Below are 20133 nucleotides of genomic sequence, written 5' to 3'. Positions count from 1 at the left end.
ATATTGAATATAATTCCCAGTGCTCTACAGTAGAAACTTGTTTATCTGTTTTTATATATTAGTTAATATCTGCAAATCTCAAACTCCCTATTTATCCCTTCACACTCCTTCCTCCGCTGGTAACCATAAGTTTGTTTTCTATGTCTGTGAGTCTGTTTCTGTTTTGTATTTATGGTCATTTGTCTTTTTTTTAGATTCCACATATAAGTGATATCATATGGTATTTTTTTCTCTTTCTGGCTTACTTCAGTTAAAATGACGATCTCCACGTCCATCCTGTTGCAGCAAATGGCATTATCTTATTTTTTTATAGCTGAATAGTATTCCATTGTATAAATATACCACAACTTCTTTATCCAGTCATCTGTCTGGGGACTTTTAGGTAGTTTCCATGTCTTGACTATTGTAAATAGTGCTGCTATGAACATTGGGGTGCATGTACCTTTTCGAATTAGAGTTTCCTCCAGATATATGGCCTGGAGTGGAATTGCTGGATCATATGGTAAATCTATTTATAATTTTTTGAAGAATCTCTATACTGTTTTCCATAGTGGCTGCACCAACTACATTCCCACCAACAGTGTAGGAGGGTTCCCCTTTCTCCACATCCTCTCCAGCATTTATTGTTTGTGGACTTTTGAATGATGGCCATTCTGACTGGTGTAAGATGATACCTCATTGTAGTTTTGATTTGCATTTCTCTGATAATTAGCAATATTGAGCATTTTTTCGTATGCCTGCTGGCCATTTGTATGTCTTCATTGGAGAATTGCTTATTTAGGTCTTCTGCCCATTTTTGGATTGGCTTGTTTGTTTTTTATTATTAAATTGTGTTAACTGTTTATATATTATGGAAATTAAGTCCTTCTCAGTCTCACCTTTTGCGAATATTTTCTCCCATTGCATAGGTTCTTTTTGTCTTACTTATGGTTTCCTTTGCTGTGCAAAAGCTTATAGTGGCTCAATATTCTTTCTAGGCTCATGGCATTCCTGTTGTTATCTCCTGTAACTCCCCGTTAGTCTCCTCCCCCTCCTTCAAGGCCAAGTTCAAATACTGCCTCTTCACAGGGCTTTCCTAGGTTTACCCAGCCACTTTTGTTGTCTAAACTTTGACATCCTGCTTTGTATCTAGCTATTTGTGTTTGTATTCATCTGTACATCTCCCATAATGCCTGACACACTGGAGTCCCTCATTAAGTGAATTTGAATGAGTGGTTGTTGAGAGTGGGATGAAGTATTTTAGTAAAGAGAATTGATGGAGTAAAATGTTGATTCAGCTTAATTGGATTTTTCTTTTCTTCTGAAAAATGTTAAGGTGGAAGAAAACGTAACTTGGAAAAGATTCTTACTGCTGTTTGTAGTCTAAAAGAATGAAATCGGCATACTTGGAACTTCAGACTCCTCTTGCTGGCAGCATTGTGCATTTAGAATCAAGAAGCTTCTTAATCAAAGGATTATCTGAGGTCTCACTCATAAAACATGTATGTCTGGCAGCAGTTTAAAAATGAGCTGTTTTTATGAGGTTGCACATGGTCTTTCTCCACACCCTTCCCTAAAGCTAATTCTTAAGAGGTGAGACTTAGAGTTTACTCATGTAATAAAATCAAAGGTGGAGAAAGACCGATGTGCTTTCCCTTAAGTTAATGCAGTGTGGAAGGTTTAGCCTGTTGCCTTGCATATTTAACACTGTGTTTTCACTAATTTCCTCTTCGTCAATGTAGTTGTTGCACTTTTTGAGGAATGTATTTTAGTGAAACTTGAGAATACTTTCTCACCTTTTTCAGAATACCTTGAAGACTTTTTCCCCTCCCGACTCAAGAGCGTTACAAAGACTTAATTTTTTTTCACTTTTAAAATACAATGCTTGGTAATTATCTTTTGAAGAAGAACAATCTTTTTATGTTGGTTTCAAATGCCACACTGGGAAGGAGGATCAAGATGGTGTAAAAGAGAGTGTGGAACTTACCTCCACCCACAGACACATCGAAAATGTATCTACATGTGGAGCAATTCTCATGGAAAGCTAACTGGAAACAGGTAGAAAACTCCTTTGCAAACAAGGCTTCAAGAAAGAGTCCCATGTAATCAGGAAGAAAAGCATGAAGTTGGAACCTGTGCCCCCAGAGGGGGACTAAGAGGAAAAGGGAGATGGCATAGGCTGACACTCACCCTGGCGAATGAGCTGACTGAGCCACAGACTGGGCATCCCAGTACTGGAGTCCTATGTGGTGGAGACAATTCCCCTTGTCTGCTTGGAGAACCAAAGGGAGAGATAGAAAGGCTGGAGGAGCCTTGACTCCACTTGTGAGGAGTGCATGGGTGCTGGCTTTCCACCAGGCTGGGCAGTGGAAGGTATGCCCTAGCAGCTGCCACCTCATCATTCTCCCCCATCTGAGCTGGGTGAACACCCTGGGCCCTCTTACTCTGTGCCACAGTGTGGCACTGGATCTTGGGCAGCCAGGACCTAGGAAAAACTCAAGCTAGGGATGCAGCAGCGAACAGGGACCTGGGAAGAAGTCCAGGTGGGGTGGTGGTGGCCATTGTTGGTGCTTACTCAAACAGTGCTGTAGAAGCAGCTAGACTTTTTTAAAAATCATTTTTCAGTTATATTAGATAAAATTGATATAATTTTACTGCACACGTAGCCAAAATAATCTTGAAAAAAAAGAATGAAGCTGGGGGAGTCATGCTCCCTGACTTCAGATGATACTACAAAGTGACAGTAATCCAAACAGTATGGTACTGGCACAAGAAACAGCCCAGACTTCTGACAGCAGTGCAGCCATTTGAACTCCCACAGCCAACATGTGTGTGATCCCCAGTCCCGCCAAACAAACACTCCAGCCCTGCCCACTCCACGCCACAACATTGCACTAGATCTGGGATGACCACAACAGGGGAAAAGACTCGACCTTGGGCTGCATCTGAGTGGAATTGCGGATGCTTACACAGGCAGCACATCAGACCTCTGTAAGTGCACGAGCCCCACCTACTTCAGCACTCCCCTCCTTTGGGGCAAAAGTCCCAGTATGGGGAGAAGGAAAAACACACACTTGGAGGGAACAGAGCCAACTCTAGCCTGACCCTCAGGGCTTCTGCTCCAGCAATTTGAGAGCAGACCCTTCCTCTAACAAGGTGGCAACTGCTACTGAGCAGAGAGGAAGCCCTGCTTTACACCCTTTATAGGTTCTAGCTTCCCCTAAACCAGCTACAGCCCTTATTAAGTTGATAGTGGCCAGCACACCCTGAGGAAAGAAGCAGCTGACATCTACATCAAATCCAGCCCTCATACCAAAGACACTGGGCACGCACAGTCTACACTGGGATGCTCTGACATAAAGACACCCCACCAGACCACAGTGGGTAACTGTTTCACCTAAATTCATAGAGACAGGGAAAGTTAAATAAAATAAAAAGGCAGAGGAACTACTCTCAATTGAAAGAGTAAGAGAAAATCCTTGAAAAAACAAATAATGAAACAGAGATAATCAGTCTACCAGATAATGAATTCAGAAAGCTGGTAATAAAAATGCTAACTGAGTTAATGAAAGAGAATTGGTCCAAGCACAGATCATTTTAACAAGGAACTGGAAACTATGATAAAGATACTTTGAGATAAGTAGAGGGTGCAGTGGGTCTAGAAGTGGGCACATAACCCTGTCTACATATTTAGGGAAAGTTTACAAGAGGAGACGATTTGTTTCTTGAGAACTTCTTGGTGTCTCTCGTCTTCTAAAGTTATCTATCACAATAAGTCCTGCTCTGTAAAATTTCCCAACTCTCTTCCTTCCCCATTGAAAAGTAATTTGCTAGTGTGTTAAAACAAAACAAAACAAAATTTAGACAAAGACATAAATGAGGATTGGTCCTGTTAAGGAGTTTTACATTAATGATAGGAGTTCATTAACACAAAAGTATTTTTTGATTGATGGCATGGATAGATAAGTAATAAGTTTCTGAGCAGGAAAATCCAAGGGCAACCCACCGCTAATCATAAAAAAATAATACCTAACATTTATGAGCCTGTAGTATTTGTAAGGCATTAAACTAAATACTTCAGGTACATTATATTCAAGTGGAATACACAAACATAGCAAACTCAGCCCCCACTGCTCCTCTCCCTCATTGTGTGTACAAGTACCCAGTTCTCTGTGGGGACCTGGAAAACATCTGCTTAAGAAGCATGGTGGCAAGAAACAAAGCAAAACAAACAAAAAATAACAACAACCAAAAAACTGACGGTGGCTTAGCATGGCAAACACCAACACGAGGATCCTTTAATTCTAAAGTCAAAATATTTATTTTGAAATTTCAAATAACTGTAAAGGAGGTCATCAAATGTTTATGTTTCCAAAACTGGGCATGCATTTTAAAAGATTCCTGTGGAACACCATTTTCTTATTCTTGTATTGATTCTATTATGTACTGGAAATTTAAAAAGAATGCCTCTTTCCTTGATTTTATGTAGTCATACCTATTCTATTTAGAGTTTTTCCTAGTTACTTGAAGGGACATTAAACAAAAGAAAACAATTAAATTCTGGTAAGTTATCTTTCCTCTGCCCCCATTACAATTTCCTGTTATGAAGGAATGGCGAATTTGTGAATTCAAATACTGTTTAGTATTTAGTCGTCTCTAGAATTGGCGTCTCACATGTTTTTTAATGTTGAAAATTAACTTTTTTGAGGTCCAATTTGCATAAAGTAAGATGCACTCAGTTTAAGCGTACCGTTCAGTGAGTCTTGACAAATGAATATATTTAGGTAACCGTCACTTTAATTAAGATATAGAACATTTCTATCACCCAAGAAAGTTCTTTCACGTCTCTTTGCATCATTCTTACCTCTCCTCCCAATCTGGCCACTAGGCAACCACTAATATGCTTTTTGTTGCTATAGTTTAGTTTTGCCTCATCTATGTTGGAATCATGTACTATGTACCCTCTTTTCTATCTGCCTTCTTTTCCTTAGCATGATGTTTCTGTGGTTCATTCATGTTTGTTGCGTGTGTGAGTAGTTCCTATTTTTTTCCTTGCTAAGTAGTATTTTATTGTAATGTATATATCACCATTTGTTTATCCATCTGTCTGTTGGTTAACATTTGAGTTGTTTGTAGTTTTTGGCTCTTATGAACAAAACTGCTGTGAACATTTGTGTACCAGGCTTTGTATGGACATGAGTTTTCACTTCTCTTGGGAGTTAAATTGCTGGATCATATGTAAATGTTTGTTTACCTTTATAAGAAATTTCCAAATTGTTTTCCAAAGTGTTTGTACTATTTTACACTCCCACCAGCAACGTATGAGAGTTTCAGTTTCTCCGCAGCCTTGCCAATACATGGTATTATCAGTCTTTTTCTTTTTAGCCATTCCAGTTAGTGTATAGTGATTTCTCATTGTAGTTTTAATTTGCATTTTCCTGATGACTGCAGATGTTGACCACTTTTGCATGTATTTATTGGCTGTTGGTGTATTTTCCTTTGTGATGTGTTTATTCAAATCTTTTGTCCCTTTAAAATGTGTCGTCCATCATCAGATTGTAGACTTGTTTTTTTTAAAAAAAATGTATGTCTGAATACAAGTGCTTTATCAGATAATTTGTATTGAGAATAGTTTCTTCCAGTCTGTGACTTCCTTTTTTATTTTCTTATCAGTGTCATTAGAAGAGCAGATATTTTAAATTTTGAGTTCATTTTGCCAGTTTTTTCTTTTATGATCAGTGCATTTTGTATCCTAAAAGTTCTCTGCCTGTCCTAAGGTCTTAAAGATTTTCTCTTGTGTTTTCTTATGAAAATCTTTAGCTTTTATGTTTAGGTCCATGATTTGCTCTAAGTTAATTTTTGTGTAGGGTTATGAATTCAGATTCGAGGTTCATGTTTTTCCATCCTGGGATCCAGTTATTCCAGTTTTTCATCTGTACTGATAGCAAGTAATATACTTACATATTCATGAATATGCAGTCTTTAGTATATCCTTTATTTTGTGCATCAGGCTTATTTAAAAGATCATGGCTCTTTGTACAAAAAAACTTCATTTTGAAGTTTTTATATTCTAATCACCATTATATTTGTGTTATTTTACGTTTTATATATTGATTTTTGGTGAAACACTTAGATTCTGCAAAGCTGAAAGTATATATTAAGTCTTTGGCTAACACAGAATTGAGGATCTGATCATGGTCAGTGATAAAACAGCTCTGGGCACTAGTCGGGGTTCTGTTCTGGGACGCCCCTGTTCCTTTGGTTGTGGTCTTTCTCTTACCTTGCCTTGACAATTTTTGTTTGCTGTTTAACTAGAAGGAAAACAAATTCTCTGTAGGAATCAGGTAAGTATATGAAAGAAATGAAAGAATTGGTTGAACTCACAGGTTCCTTATCTTTTCTACTTTTTCTCTTTTCATTTTTTCTATGAGCTGAAGTCTTTTTTTCCTTTGGACTTTTCCTTTTTTCCCTCCCTCTCAGGAGAAGAGCTGCAGGTGCTCTGTAAGCACCTCCTTTCTTTATATAGTCTGTTTTTCTGAGTATATTTTCTTGAGAGTGAGATTGGGCTTCTCTAGAGTTTACCCTGGGATTCTCCTAGCCTAACATCTCAAAATGTTTGATTACTGTGGGTTTAAACACCAATTAGAGCACCAAAAACACAGGGAGGTGGGAGAGGATTTTATATTACAAATAAATTGCATAGATGTGAATGGACTTTCCATTTAACTGTCTCCTCTCTAATGCTTCATCTTTTCCAGTCTGCCATAGCTGCTTTAATCTTGGAGCAAGTCTATGCTCTCTCTCCTGTGAGAAACCAATATATTTGACTGTTTGTTATATTCTTGTGTTTGTTTTGCTTATGGGGTTAGTGCTCTTATTATTTGTATGGGTTTCATGTGCTACCTTGTGTTTCTCCAGATAGAATACAGTTCATTACTAATATGTAATTATTGTCTTTTTCTCTGTTTTCTCTTTCCTTCTCTCTTTCCCTTGCGGTCCTTGTGCAGGTCTTGTTCAGCGTTGTGTGATCATCCAGAAGGATGACAATGGATTTGGGCTGACGGTCAGTGGAGACAATCCAGTCTTCGTACAGTCTGTCAAAGAAGGCAAGGCATTTTCTAAAACAGTCTTGTCACTTGGGAGCAAATCGAGCACGAACAGAAAAGCTTAAATAATGTCTGTTCCCGAGAATAAAATAGTCACATGCATTACAGTTCTTATGGCCCAGTTGTGCTAGATCTGTATTTAGTGTTATAGGTGTCGGCACGAATTTTCCCCCAGTTGATTTTCTTTTCTACTTTATGGAAAGAAAACAGTTCTTATATTGTTTTAAAAATCATATGACTCCTTGGTCATGATACTTTATGCATCACCACTTAAAAGAGTTCATGGAATTTTATTTCTTCATGGCACCAGAGGTATTTGGGTAGAAGCAGATTAAAGAAATGATTGTAGGCTCAAAAAATCCACCCCTTTCCCCAAGTGACAATAATAACTTATACTACTTTACTATACATCGAATACTTCCTTTATGTTGGGTGCTGTAATTTGAGGTAGATATTTTTAATCTCCATTTTACAGATGATACTGAGGCTTACAGTGAAAAAAAAATAGTCAGTCCATGGTCATACAACTAGTGAGTGGCAGAGGCAGGAATGGACCAAAGTCTGTCTGACTTTACAGCCCACGTTTTTAACCATTTTGTTACACTGCCTCTCTTTCAAGAATACCAGTGAATGTAAATGAATTACATTTTACAAATTAATTTCTCTTGTAGATGGAGCAGCCATGCGGGCTGGAGTACAGACAGGTGATCGGATCATCAAGGTAAGGAAAATTATTAGGGAATTTATGGTGGAATTAAGAACATATATTAGCCATTTTTTCACTTGAATTTTTATGATTTGTTGACTATAAAAACTTATTTCATTTACTTTAAAATTAACATTACCTTTTATGAAAAGCATGATAAAAGCTTGAATAGATGGAGTCATATATGTTCTTGGGTAGGAGAGTAACTCACTGTTGTAAAGATCATATTCCTCCAGATTAATCTCTTAGCAAGAAACTCTCATCAGAATATGTTAATAAATTTGGGGAAGTGTTCCATTCCTCTTCAAACTGCCACATGATTATTTTTTCTGAATAAACTTTGCAAAAGTATTATGTGTGTGGGTAAGTGTGAGGGTATATGGTGTGGATTAATTTGAAGCAAGTGACTCTAGTATAGGTATGGACCTGTCAGTGGAGCACGGTAGCAAGTCCAGAAACAGGCCTTAAGTTCTTATCAGTAAGGAAACAATGGGCCAGTACTTACTCTTTAGACAACTGACTAATGTGATTGCTTAAAATCAGATGACTATACAGGAAGAGATACCATGAACAAATTTACAAAGAACTATCTGGAAAAAAATATCTGAAACATATTACAGAATATGAAATCCTGATTGTAAATAGCCCCTTTAAATTACTAAGAGAAGAATAAATAATCTAACAGAAAAATGGGCACAGCACTTTATCAAGCGATTCCCCCCAAAGTAATTGAAATGAATATGTGTTAATGAGGATATGTTAAACTTCACTGATAATGATGAAATAAAAATTAAATGATAGCTGAAAATATATTTGATTGTCAGAAGTTTTAAAAGATTGATAATACACATTTGGCATAGTTGGGGGTATGGTAAAATGGTTATTACTTTCATGAGCTTGCTGTGAATATAAATTAGGTAAAATCTGGATGGAAATTTGTGGATAAGTATCTAAATTTATATACTTTAGGAAAGTATGTAACTTTTGAGCACAATTTTGCTTTTAGGAACTTATCTAAGGAAATAAGTGTACAAATGTGAATTGATATGTGTACAGGAAAATTTATTAAGCTTTTTCATATTGAAAACTTCTAAACAATCTTAATATGCATAAATGAGGGCTAGAGAAATAAATTACATTTCATCTGCAACTTTTCAAAACACTGGTTTAGATCTGTACCTATACTGAAAAACATTCACAATGCAATAAAAATATTTTTTATTTGCAGAAAAAGGCAGTTATAATGTGTATATATATGCGTCTGTGTATCTAGTATGTGTATGCTAGAATAGTGTCTCAAAGATGAAACATCATAGTTAACAGTGACCATCTCTGGTAGGCATGACAAGTATACTTTTACTTCCACTTCATACACTGATATACTTGAACTTGCAAAAATTAGTATTACTTGCATCAGAGAAAAATAATGTTAGATTCATTGTCTGATATTTTTACCTTAATTTGTTTGGTTTACTGGTAACTTTGGGTAACACTTCCTGCATTTAGCCTGTCTGAAATTTAATTTCCTTTGTAAAGATTAGGTCATGATGAGCTCACAGACATAGGAAACAAACTTACGGTTACCAAAGGAGAAAGGAGAGGGGAGGGATAAATTAGAAGTTTGGGATTAGCAGATACAAACTACTATAATAAAATAGATAAACAACAAGTCCTACTGAATAGCACAGAGAACTATATTCAGTATCTTGTAATAATCTATAATGGAAAAGAATATATATATACACATGTAATCACTTTGCTGTACACAAGAAACTAACACAACATTATAAATCAACTATACTTCAATTTAAAAATAAATAACTAAAATAATAAAACTCTCCAAAAAAGATTAGATCATGATTGGAAAACTAAAAATAAATTCAGTATTATTGTGGAAATATTGCTTATTTTTTCATATTTTTAAAAATGTATTATGCTTTTGACAAATCAGTAAATTTGTAATTAAAAGCAAAGAAATCTTTTCTTTTTGCAAGTGTCCTTCATTATGAAGGATTTATAAATCTGTTGCATAGTATATTTTGTTATTTTTCCATAGTGAATAAGTTACAATGTCCTTTTTTTGTTTGTTTGTCCTGTTTTTCTGAGAGGAGGTAATTTGATGTATGTATTATTATTTTTTTTAATGAAAGTACTATACTGGGGATTGAACCCAGGACCTCATACATGCTAAGCATGCACTCTACCACTGATCTATACCCTCCCCTTACAATGTCCTTTAAATCAAGGCCTTTTTTTGTGCTCAAGTTCATTTTGTTGCTAAGTATACCTAAAAAAATAGCGGTAAAAGTGAATATTGAACCAAATATATACACATTTTAATGTAGACCTGTTTACCATATTGTATTATAATTGATTTGTATCTTGTATAATAAGTCCTGAAGTCAATGTATCTATTGTCCCAACAGTATCTGATAGACACTATTTTCATTTTCTTATAGGTGAATGGAACACTGGTGACTCATTCAAACCATTTGGAAGTGGTGAAGCTAATCAAATGTAGGTGAATGTTTTTCTGTTTTGTGTTCTGCAACCCTTAAAGCGAAGGTCAGCAAGTATTTGCTTCAGTAGACCAGAAAGTAAATTTTTTAGGCTTTGTGGGCCAGATAGTCTACTGCTCGACTCTCATCGTAGCATGAAAACAGCCATAGGTGATACATAAGTGAATGCGTGTGGCTGTGTTTCAGTAAAACTTGATTTGCCAAAATAGTCTGTGACTTGAATGTAGTCCCTTGGCTGAAGTTTGCTGACCCCTGCATTAAAGGAAAGTCTGAGGTGAAAATTCTTAATTTACTGATAACTGTCTCTAATCCATTTCATATATGTGGTTGATTACAATGTCCTTGTCATACTTGGTAATATTAACGCATATTTGAAAGAAATGCATGAGTTGACCTGGGAGGTGAGAGATTGAGAAATGAGACACAGTGGCCCGGATGAACTGAAATGGAACTTTCACAATCATGTAGCATAATCATGTTCCCTCAAATAAGTCAATGATTAAATAATCCAGAGCAGTGATCTTCTCTTGGAAATCTCCTGGGTTAAGGATTTATAATCTTCTGCCTCAGACTGTTCTGCGGGAGACTACAAATAGAAGGCGGTTGTTTATGGCCGAGCAGGAACACTACTGTTTTGCTTAATATTATTCTTTTCATTCAGTGGGCATCTTTAGAATAAATTTAATAAACTGAAATCCTTCTTGGCCTCCTTATTGCTTAGATAAAGCAACTCATGAATTCCTTCACCTTTTCATCAGAGTACCAGTGCTCTAAAATTGTCACTTTGATCATAGTTCTTAACACTAGTACATTTTAAAAAGAAATGGGATGATCAGAATTAGATTCCCATACTGGAATAAACTTAATTACTTATTTAATAAGATTATGATTTATAAGATTTTATGTGCTACGTAAATATGATGGCTTATGGTAATAAATATGTACCTGGTAGCTAACTATTACAGAATATAAAAAGTAAGATTATTTCTTTAAATTTTTAGCTTATATACTTTACTTGTTCTAATATAAATTCTACTTAAAAAAATTAAATGCTAGGACTATAAAAATAGATTGCAATAACAAAAACTTAGCTAAAAACTCAAAACAAAACACGCTGAGTATACAAAATAGATCTAAATTTGAAATGCCTAAACCATGTGTACTGTACTTGTAATGGAGCTCCCTCACGTCCTACCCGTGAATGCATATTCAAGTCAACACCAGTTTAAAAACAGCTAAAGTGGGGAAAGGAAGAACCAGGAAGCTATTAGAGACAAGCACGTGGATAAGCCAATAAGATAAAACAGATGACTTGGTGACAGAAATATAATTGAAAAACTTTTTAAAGTGTATACACTTAAAATCCCCCCACTATCAGAGCATTTGTGACCATTAAGTGTCAAAAAAAAAAAGTTTATAGAACCTCAAATACTGTGAAGTAATTACCAGTGAGTTCCATGGGAGGATTAAATTAGGATTAAAAGCATGAAATACATTTTAAATTTCTACTGAAAAGTCTAAGAGAAAGATTTTTGTCTTTAAAGGTCAGTTATCTAGTAAAGTCATTTATTTGGAATGTCTCATTTCTTCTTGATTTTAGATAAATAATCAATGTCTGTTGTTGAGTCTTTCTGGTTATAGTCAATTTTGCTTTCCATAGTTTTTTCACCTGAAATATGCCTAGCTAATTTGCCTTCTCTAAATTTTTTAAATTAAAAATTACTACATGTTTGTTGTGGGTTTTTTCTGGGTTTTGTGGAATATTTTTTGTCATATTCATTTTTTAAGTTAATGTAAAGTTCATTATATTACAGAAAATGAGTTAAACATTACCTGATTAGTATCATCTTAAAATAACGATTTTTTAAATTTACATTCAAGTAATTGGTTGAACATATAGCCATGAATAGTAGGTGGTTGATAATAACTCATTCTTCTCTAAATTAAAGAGTTTATTGGAGTTATAAATCTTACTTGCTTTTAAGTAATATCTGATCTTATGAGTAGTAACTAGCTATCTGAAAAATGGCATTGTTCTTTTGTATTTTTAGGAAAGTCATAAAAGAGAAATGACAAATTGGATTCTTTTTCTGTGGAGAAATGGTTAACAGATGGTGAAACTTTCTCAGATAACTGGACCTTGTAGAACTAACTATTAAAGATTAAGTAGTAAAATGCTGTAAAAGTTTTTTGACAATCTTATTTTCCCTTTCCTCCCCTTTCTTCCATCTCCTTACCCTAAGCGGGTTCCTATGTAGCTCTTACTGTTCAGGGACGCCCACCTGGGTCGCCCCAGATTCCACTTGCCGATTCCGAAGTAGAGCCGTCAGTCACTGGACATATGTCTCCCATCATGACATCCCCTCATTCACCTGGAGCATCTGGGAATATGGAGAGAATTACTAGTCCTGTGCTCATGGGGGTAAGAGTGGGAGAATGTCTTTGTAAAAGCTCAGTTGTACAATGATGCCTTTGCTTTATGTTGAATTTCAAAGTGCTGAGCTGATAAAGTTAAGTTGGAGATTCTAGAAAATAACTTGCTAATTTAAAAAAATGCATAATAATTTGGAAAGATTATAAGGTATGGGGATAGCAGATTTAATTCAGCAACTATTTAACACCTACCATATACAAAGCAGGGTGCCACCCACAAAAATATAGTTAAGATATCCTGTGTTCAAAGCCCTTTGTTATCTTAGCATATATACTCTAATAGGACGGGGGGTTTTTTGTTTACTTTGTTTATTGTTCTGTCCCCAGAGTCTAAAATATTGCTTGGCATTTAGTAGTGGGTGTGTAATAAACCTTTGTTGTTTGAGATTGAATCAAGAGATTACAAGTAATTATACTACAAAGGCAGATTGTAGATGTTACGAGAAGGAAAATTTTAAGTTCTGTGAGATTTCAAAGGAGGGAGACAGCACATCCAGGTGTGATAAGAAAGGACTTTATGGAAAGCTGTTATTTGAATTGAGCCTTGAAAAACAGGTAACATTTAAGTGGTGGCAATGGGGAAGAAGGCAACCCAGGTAGAGGGAGTAGAGTAAATGAGATAAAGAGCCAAGAAAGCATCAAGTATCTGGGGGAAGCATCTAAGACTCTTGTTTAGCTGGTGCTTGCTAAAGATGTATGTAGTAGGAGATGAGCTTGAAAAAGATAAGACATTTATTTTGAAAAGTCACAGCTCTGAGGCTAATTTACATGAAACTGGATGAGCAGAGGGAATATATTGTGAATTTTTTTTTGAGCAAGAGAGTGGTGTGGTTATAACAGGATTTTACGAAGACTAATTTGATAAAGTGTTACAGGGCTGTAAAACAAGGCAAGATGGCAGGAGATGAATTTGGGGGCTGTCTTAATATTTCACATAGGAAATGTTGGGGATTTGAGCCACACAAGGGGGTTGATAGTCAAGATCCAAAGGAGAGAAAGTAGAAGACATTATTATCCTTATACTTAAGGCAACTTCATTTCTCCAACTAATAATCAATATTTAATGTTTTTTGAACCTAGTTTAGCAAAAGTAATATAGAAGGGCTGAAATTTCCCTGTAACCTTTTATCTTTAAATGTCATGTCTAAAACCCTGTTCTCAAAACCACCAGAAATAAAATCCTAATAGGTATTGAAAACTGGAGCTGGGATGTAATATTGTATGACTTGTTTTTGATACTTATTTTAGCTTCACTTTCCGTGTATTGGTTGTTTGTTTGTTTGTTTTTTTATCTTTTTCTAGGAGGAAAACAATGTGGTTCATAACCAGAAAGTAGAAATTCTAAGAAAAATGTTACAGAAAGAACAGGAACGGCTACAGGTACTAAGTTAGACATGGGGCTGTTTGCAGGCCAGTGAACACATGAGTGGGCATTTATTATAATCATAATCAAGCCATGTTTTAATCAATGACATCAGCTATTTTATTAAGAATAGACTTTTAAAATATTTTCTTGACATAAGTAATTAATTCTTGAAATATGTTTATAACTTTTCAGTTATTGCAGGAAGATTACAACCGAACACCTGCCCAAAGGTTGCTAAAAGAGATCCAAGAGGCCAAGAAACACATTCCTCAGCTGCAAGAGCAGTTATCCAAAGCCACAGGCTCTGCTCAGGTAGCATCACTATTAAAAGTGCTACCCAACTTTTTGCAGGAGAATTTTCTTCTGGGAATGTGTCAGAGAGTGTTGCAGTCACCTTTTTTAAAAGTTATTTTTTCTAGCATAGGCCAACAGGATGTCCTGTGTAGGGTGGTACAGAAATAATGATTAGTTAAAAGAAATGTGGGCTTCTGATTGTTTGCTTGCTCATAATATCGTACTTCTTTGTTTTGTAATAACTTTAGAAAGAACTGAGTGCTTTTGCTTTGATATGACAAATTACTAAAATGTATTTAGGTACATACATTTACATGTTTGAAGTTTATTCTGCCATTTTGAAACAATGGCAGTTATGTTTTTAAGTAGGATGTAAGATTTTTCCAATTTAATCTGCAAAACAGCCCTCTGAGATTAGATACTACTGTTGTTTCCCCACATTTTACAGAAACAGAGAAACTTGAAGAAATTAAATAACTTGTCTGAGGTCATGTAGCTCACAAGTGATGGAACTGGTATTGAAACCCAGTCTGGTGAATTCAAAGCACATTCATATTCTTAATGACTGTATTTTTATCCTAATTTAAAAAATAGATTTCAGTAGATTTGCTCCATAGGTATAAGTTATGGAGGTGAGGGTCTTATTAGAAAAAACAGCCCAGCATTTATATGTCAACCAGCTTTATATTCATTAATATTTAGATTTGGGATCTGGAGAAATGAGTAAAAGGTGCTTATTTGTTATTCTTCCTGAGTTAGATCTGTAGGTTCATAGAACTGAAAGGATTCTTTGAAGTCATTTATCCTAATTTGCTCATTTTAAAGTTAAAAAAAAATCATGCTGTGGTATGGAAAACTGGGGTCCAAACTGGTTAAATGACGCATACCAGGTCACACGTTTATAAGGCCTCCTGACTTCCTGGTTCAGTGTACTTTTGATTACATAGTTTTTTAAATTACTTTTAGTCCCATTATCTATATTAAATTTTAAGTATTCTGCCTCAGTAATATTGACAGTTTTATGTTGTTACTACTGAGCAAAGACAACAGTCTTACCCTGTTTCAACAGTAAAGCTGTAATTCTTGATTTAAAAGCTTGTAGTAATTTATAGTATAGCATTGTGTCCCAAATTGGCAATTTGTTGAAGTTCTAAAGTGTTGAAAGGCAGTTAACCACAAGTTATAGTGCCATAATCTTTACTAACGGGCAGGAAATGTAAATCATATAAGTTAACAAACTATTTTATTATCTTTGCTCTATTTAGAAGTTTGAAATTTTATTCTCTACTGAAATATCACTTTCCCTGTCTTTAATGTCATGCCATTTTACAACCGCGGAATTAGTAGTTATTTATGCTTCTGACTTTTAGAGCTTTAAGCATTCTTGATCACATCAAACTGGCCAACTTTTAAGTCTCCCATAAGGTTGCAGTGCAACTCTCTTTATTTAGTCGATGATAAAAGTTTTTCATGTTTGTTTTAAATGTGTTTACATGTGTATGTGCCTAATCTGTTTTAGGATGGAGCTGTAGTTACATCCTCCAAGCCATTAGGTGACACACTAACAGTCAGTGAAGTAGAAGCGGATCCTGGTGATGGACCAGGCAGAAGTGACTATAGCAGTGGAGATGCTTCTCGGCCCAGTAGTGACAGTGCAGATGTAAGTGCTCTGCATCTTTATCTTCTTGTATTTTTCTCCACAACTCTTTTTTGGATACTGTTTTAAGTTATATGAACTAGAGGTGTTCTCTTATTTTTTATCGCCACCATCTTTAGTATAGCAACTTGATGAGCAGAAATTCTGGATACTGTTGTATATGAGCTTTTAGTTCCAGAGTTCACTTTTTCCCTTGGATACCATTTCCAAATGTTTCTTTTGAGGAGATGGAATTTCCCAGCAGGCATCTTGTTTGTGGGTAGAGAAGTTAATAATGCCAGTGCTTTCTTACTGAACCGAGAGGCCAACTGTTGATATCTTTAAGAGCATGTTAATATTCCATTTGTGGTCAGAGTGACTCAGTCTTGAATCATGGGGCACTTTGCCATCACAAAGAGGAAAAGCCTTCGTCCTCTTAGATAGACTTCAGTTAATAGCCCATGTTTAGTAATGCTTTCTTGATTAACCCAGAAATTGCCAGATGAATGTGGGTATTTGTTGGGAAGACAATAAGAAAATATTTTAAGTTGAATATGATGTAGCACCGTGGTTACAGGAATACTTAAAAGCCAAGCTCGGTGTTGCTTGTGCAGCATTATTTTGTAAGTAGAATGCAGTGATAGGAACAACTACTTAAAAATAGATCACCCTCATTAGAGGTGACGAGGAAAGTAATCTGAATCAGTTTTTTTTTAATATGAGTCATGAAATCAATTTAGTGATTTGGGACCTGCATATTTTTAAAAAGAATAAAATAGGAAATGGAGTGTTTTGCATGTAGAAGAGGTAGGTATTACTTTGTGTGCCTTTTGTGGTACATACACACATATACATATGTGTATAGGGGTGTGGGTGTGTATGCATACTGGTTAACAACGTAAAATTACTCTTATTGAAGGTTGTGGTTAGAGAAACTGAAAGCCGCTGGTCTAAGTTATCGTGGAGGGCACCTTTTGGGGCTTAGGCCCGATGACTCAGCTCCTCATACAAGGAAAATTTGAAGATGTTTTTATTTTTTGAAACATGGTAACAAGAGTCTTATGATTGGATAGACTAAATGTCTTAATGGAGGATTTCAATTTTGACCCAAGAAAAAAGTTACATAGCTTACATTTATTGCCCATGCATACCATAAGCTGTAGTAAGTGTGTACGTTTTTTTTTTTAATGTTAGTTAATTCTCACAACAGCCTTATGAAGTCATGCTATTGTTGTCATAACTTTAACTGAGGCCAAAGTGACTAACTTGCCAAACTTACCCAGCTAATAAGTGATCTGCCTCTGCCTAGTTCCAAAATACCAGCACTCAAGGACTCCAAGATATGAAAATGCATAACATTTTGGGAGAGCAGTAAAAATTTTACCAGTATATTAGGATTGCAGATGAAATGGCTAGACTTGATCTTAGAAATGAAGTCTTGAGCCCAGGTTATAATCAGCTTCAGCTTATTCTAACAGTGTTCTCTCATACTTCTCCTTTTTGGTTTAGGGCTGGTTCTCCTCTCTGTTTTCATGGCTTGTCTGTACCATTAGATGGAAAGTTTCTTGAGAGCAAAGCACGTATCCTATTATTTGACCTTATGTCTCCAAAGACTGCTAGACTGTAGGAATTCAGAACAAGTGATACAAATGAAAAATTTGAATTGTATCTAGTACTTATAGAAATGTTAGTAATATCTGTGGCTTAGAAATAAAACCTTATAAAATACAGAGTGAATTGGCAAGTGTAAAAATAGGCATTCCAGTGAATTAAAACTGACACATGATTGGTGTTTAATAAGTATTTGAATGAACAACAAAATGAATGAGTAAAGAGTTTGGGTTTTACCTCACATGCAGAAGGGAGGCACAGTGAGAAACACGTCAGTATGGAAAAGTGAATTGGAGCATAGAGACAGGGAGATCAGTAAGAAAAGAAGACTGCTTGGCTCACAAGGACTTTAACAAATGTGTGTTAAATGGCTGATAAATTGTCACCATTTATTGCATACCTGCTTTGTGACAGCCATTATACCTAATGCTTTACAGATTCTCTTTTTAACTCTCATAATAATCTTAAAGAAGCAGTATCACTATTTCACAGATGAGGAAACTGAGGCCAAATAAGTGGATGCTGTAGAAATCCACGTGAGAGATGATACAGTGCAGACTAGGCTATTCACTGAACACACAACAAACTTGTATAATTCCTACAAGTGTCTTTTTGAAGCTAGAGTTGTGCTGCTTTTAGCTTATGGATTTCCATGTTCATTTCAAATGCACTGTATTAGGATTGTCAGAATCAATCAATGCTCTTCATTTTTTTTCCATTTTCTGCTCATTTTTATAAAATAAAATAATCTCCTTGTGGTGTTTGTGGTATCATTATCATAGTAAAATCCTCTGCTTTTGCTCACCTCAGAAAAGGCTTTAAAGAATACCCGCATACCAGTTCTCACAAGAGAAGCAACTTGATCACAAATCATCATCTAAAGCCTGGAGCATCTGCCTCTCTGATTTTCAGTTTGTGGCTGACTTTCTAAAAGTTATTTTGGAAAAACTTCAAACCTATTCAAAAGTAGAGAGACTGACATAATGATCCCCCTGCCTCAGCAGTCATCAGCAAGTGCTCCAAACTTGATTTTGTCTGTATCCCTTCATTCCTCATTCCTCATATCCTCTAAATACTGGATTATTTTAAAGTAAATCCAAGACATTATTTAATTAATATGTATCTTTAAGAGAAAAGAAGATTTAAAAAGTTACAGCCATAATGCCATTGTCAAATCTTAATTTTTTCTTAATATGGAATTTGATTACCCTAATAGTCTTATAATGATCTTTTTGCAGTTGGTTTATTTGAATTAAGATCCAGTCAAGATCTTCAGCCTTTGGTTGATTAGTGTCTTAACTTATAATAGTTCCTTCCTCTTTTTTTCTCTTGCTATTTTTTTTTTTTGGTTGTTGTTAAACTGGGTCATAAGTCCAGTAAAACAACCGACATTCTAATTGCATTTTCATGATGTTGTTTAACATGTTCCTCTGGTGTGTATTTCCTGAAAACTGATAGTAAGATCTAGAGTCTTGAACAGATTAAGGTCTGGGAGTTGTTGTTTGGCAAGAACAATTCATGGGTGGTACTGTGTATATCCTGTTAAATCACATCAGAAGGTGAATGTCTGGCTATCTTTTTGTGACTGTTTGTATAAGGTGTTCAGATAATGTCAGCATGATTTCTTCATTATAAATTTCTCTATTAAGTTTTTATCTAATATTTTTATCTGCCGTTGATATCAGAATGCCTGCATCCATTATTTAATTGGTAGTTTCAAAATGATATTGTAATTTTGTTATTCCTTCTATATTTATTAGATGGACTTATTTTTATAAAGAATTTTCTCTTGCTATTTTAAATACCCTATATAGCTTATACAGGAAATTCGGGGTAAATATTTGATAATTTTCCTTTAGGTGTCTGTTACCAGAAGAGTTGGTGCCCTAACAAACTCCAAAGGTCACTGATGTTGAGATGTGTGCCCATGTGTGCGCCTATGTGTATACATGTGTAATATTTTGAATTTGTAGATTTTTAATATACGTGCTTATTATTTTATTACATTTCAGTCCATTGCAGTCATTATTCTTTTTGATACTTAAATTGTCCCCCTTTTTTGGCTAGTGGGAGCCCCCTCAGGTTGTCTTTTGTGTCCTTGTGACATGACTCCCCAGTAACATAGCTTTCTTGCTTTTTGATGTGACAAGATTATTCTAGCTTTATTATATTTTATATCTCTTGCCCAAGACCCAGAATCATCTGTTTCCCCCAAGAGGGGCTTACATTTTAAATCACTGTCTTCTCTGCCTTGTGGTACCTTGGTATATGTATAGATAACGTGTATCTTCCCTATTGGCATTTACACAAAAATCTCTTGTACCTTAATTTTCAGCTGCTCTGAAGAATGGCTCCCATTGCTCTGGGGTGTTCTTTATCCTCCAAACTTGAAGTTCTGCATATTGTTTAATTTCTATTTTATATTAAATCATTACATACCATGTAAATTTTATAAAAATCCCAACAGTTTCACATGAGGTAGT

At 35.4% G+C, this 20133-nt stretch overlaps 1 protein-coding gene across 3 annotated transcripts in view; it reads left to right on the top strand.

Moving 5' to 3' along the window:
* The window catches only part of ARHGEF12 (Rho guanine nucleotide exchange factor 12), a 123824-nt gene that overhangs the window by 61354 nt on the left and 42337 nt on the right, over nt 1-20133 (top strand). For 2 of the 3 annotated variants that reach the window (XM_015242133.3, XM_015242132.3), the window contains 7 exons: nt 6987-7085; nt 7757-7806; nt 10251-10308; nt 12554-12732; nt 14046-14123; nt 14302-14421; nt 15923-16063. In XM_015242133.3, coding sequence (XP_015097619.1) covers nt 6987-7085; nt 7757-7806; nt 10251-10308; nt 12554-12732; nt 14046-14123; nt 14302-14421; nt 15923-16063 — 725 coding nt within the window. The remainder of the gene's footprint in view (nt 1-6986; nt 7086-7756; nt 7807-10250; nt 10309-12553; nt 12733-14045; nt 14124-14301; nt 14422-15922; nt 16064-20133) is intronic. The other variant, XM_015242134.3, reaches the window with a different exon arrangement.

Source organism: Vicugna pacos, chromosome 33 (assembly GCF_048564905.1).
Source record: "Vicugna pacos chromosome 33, VicPac4, whole genome shotgun sequence".
In the NCBI taxonomy this organism is placed as follows: Eukaryota; Metazoa; Chordata; class Mammalia; order Artiodactyla; family Camelidae; genus Vicugna; species Vicugna pacos.
This window is presented reverse-complemented; position numbering and strand designations above follow the sequence as displayed.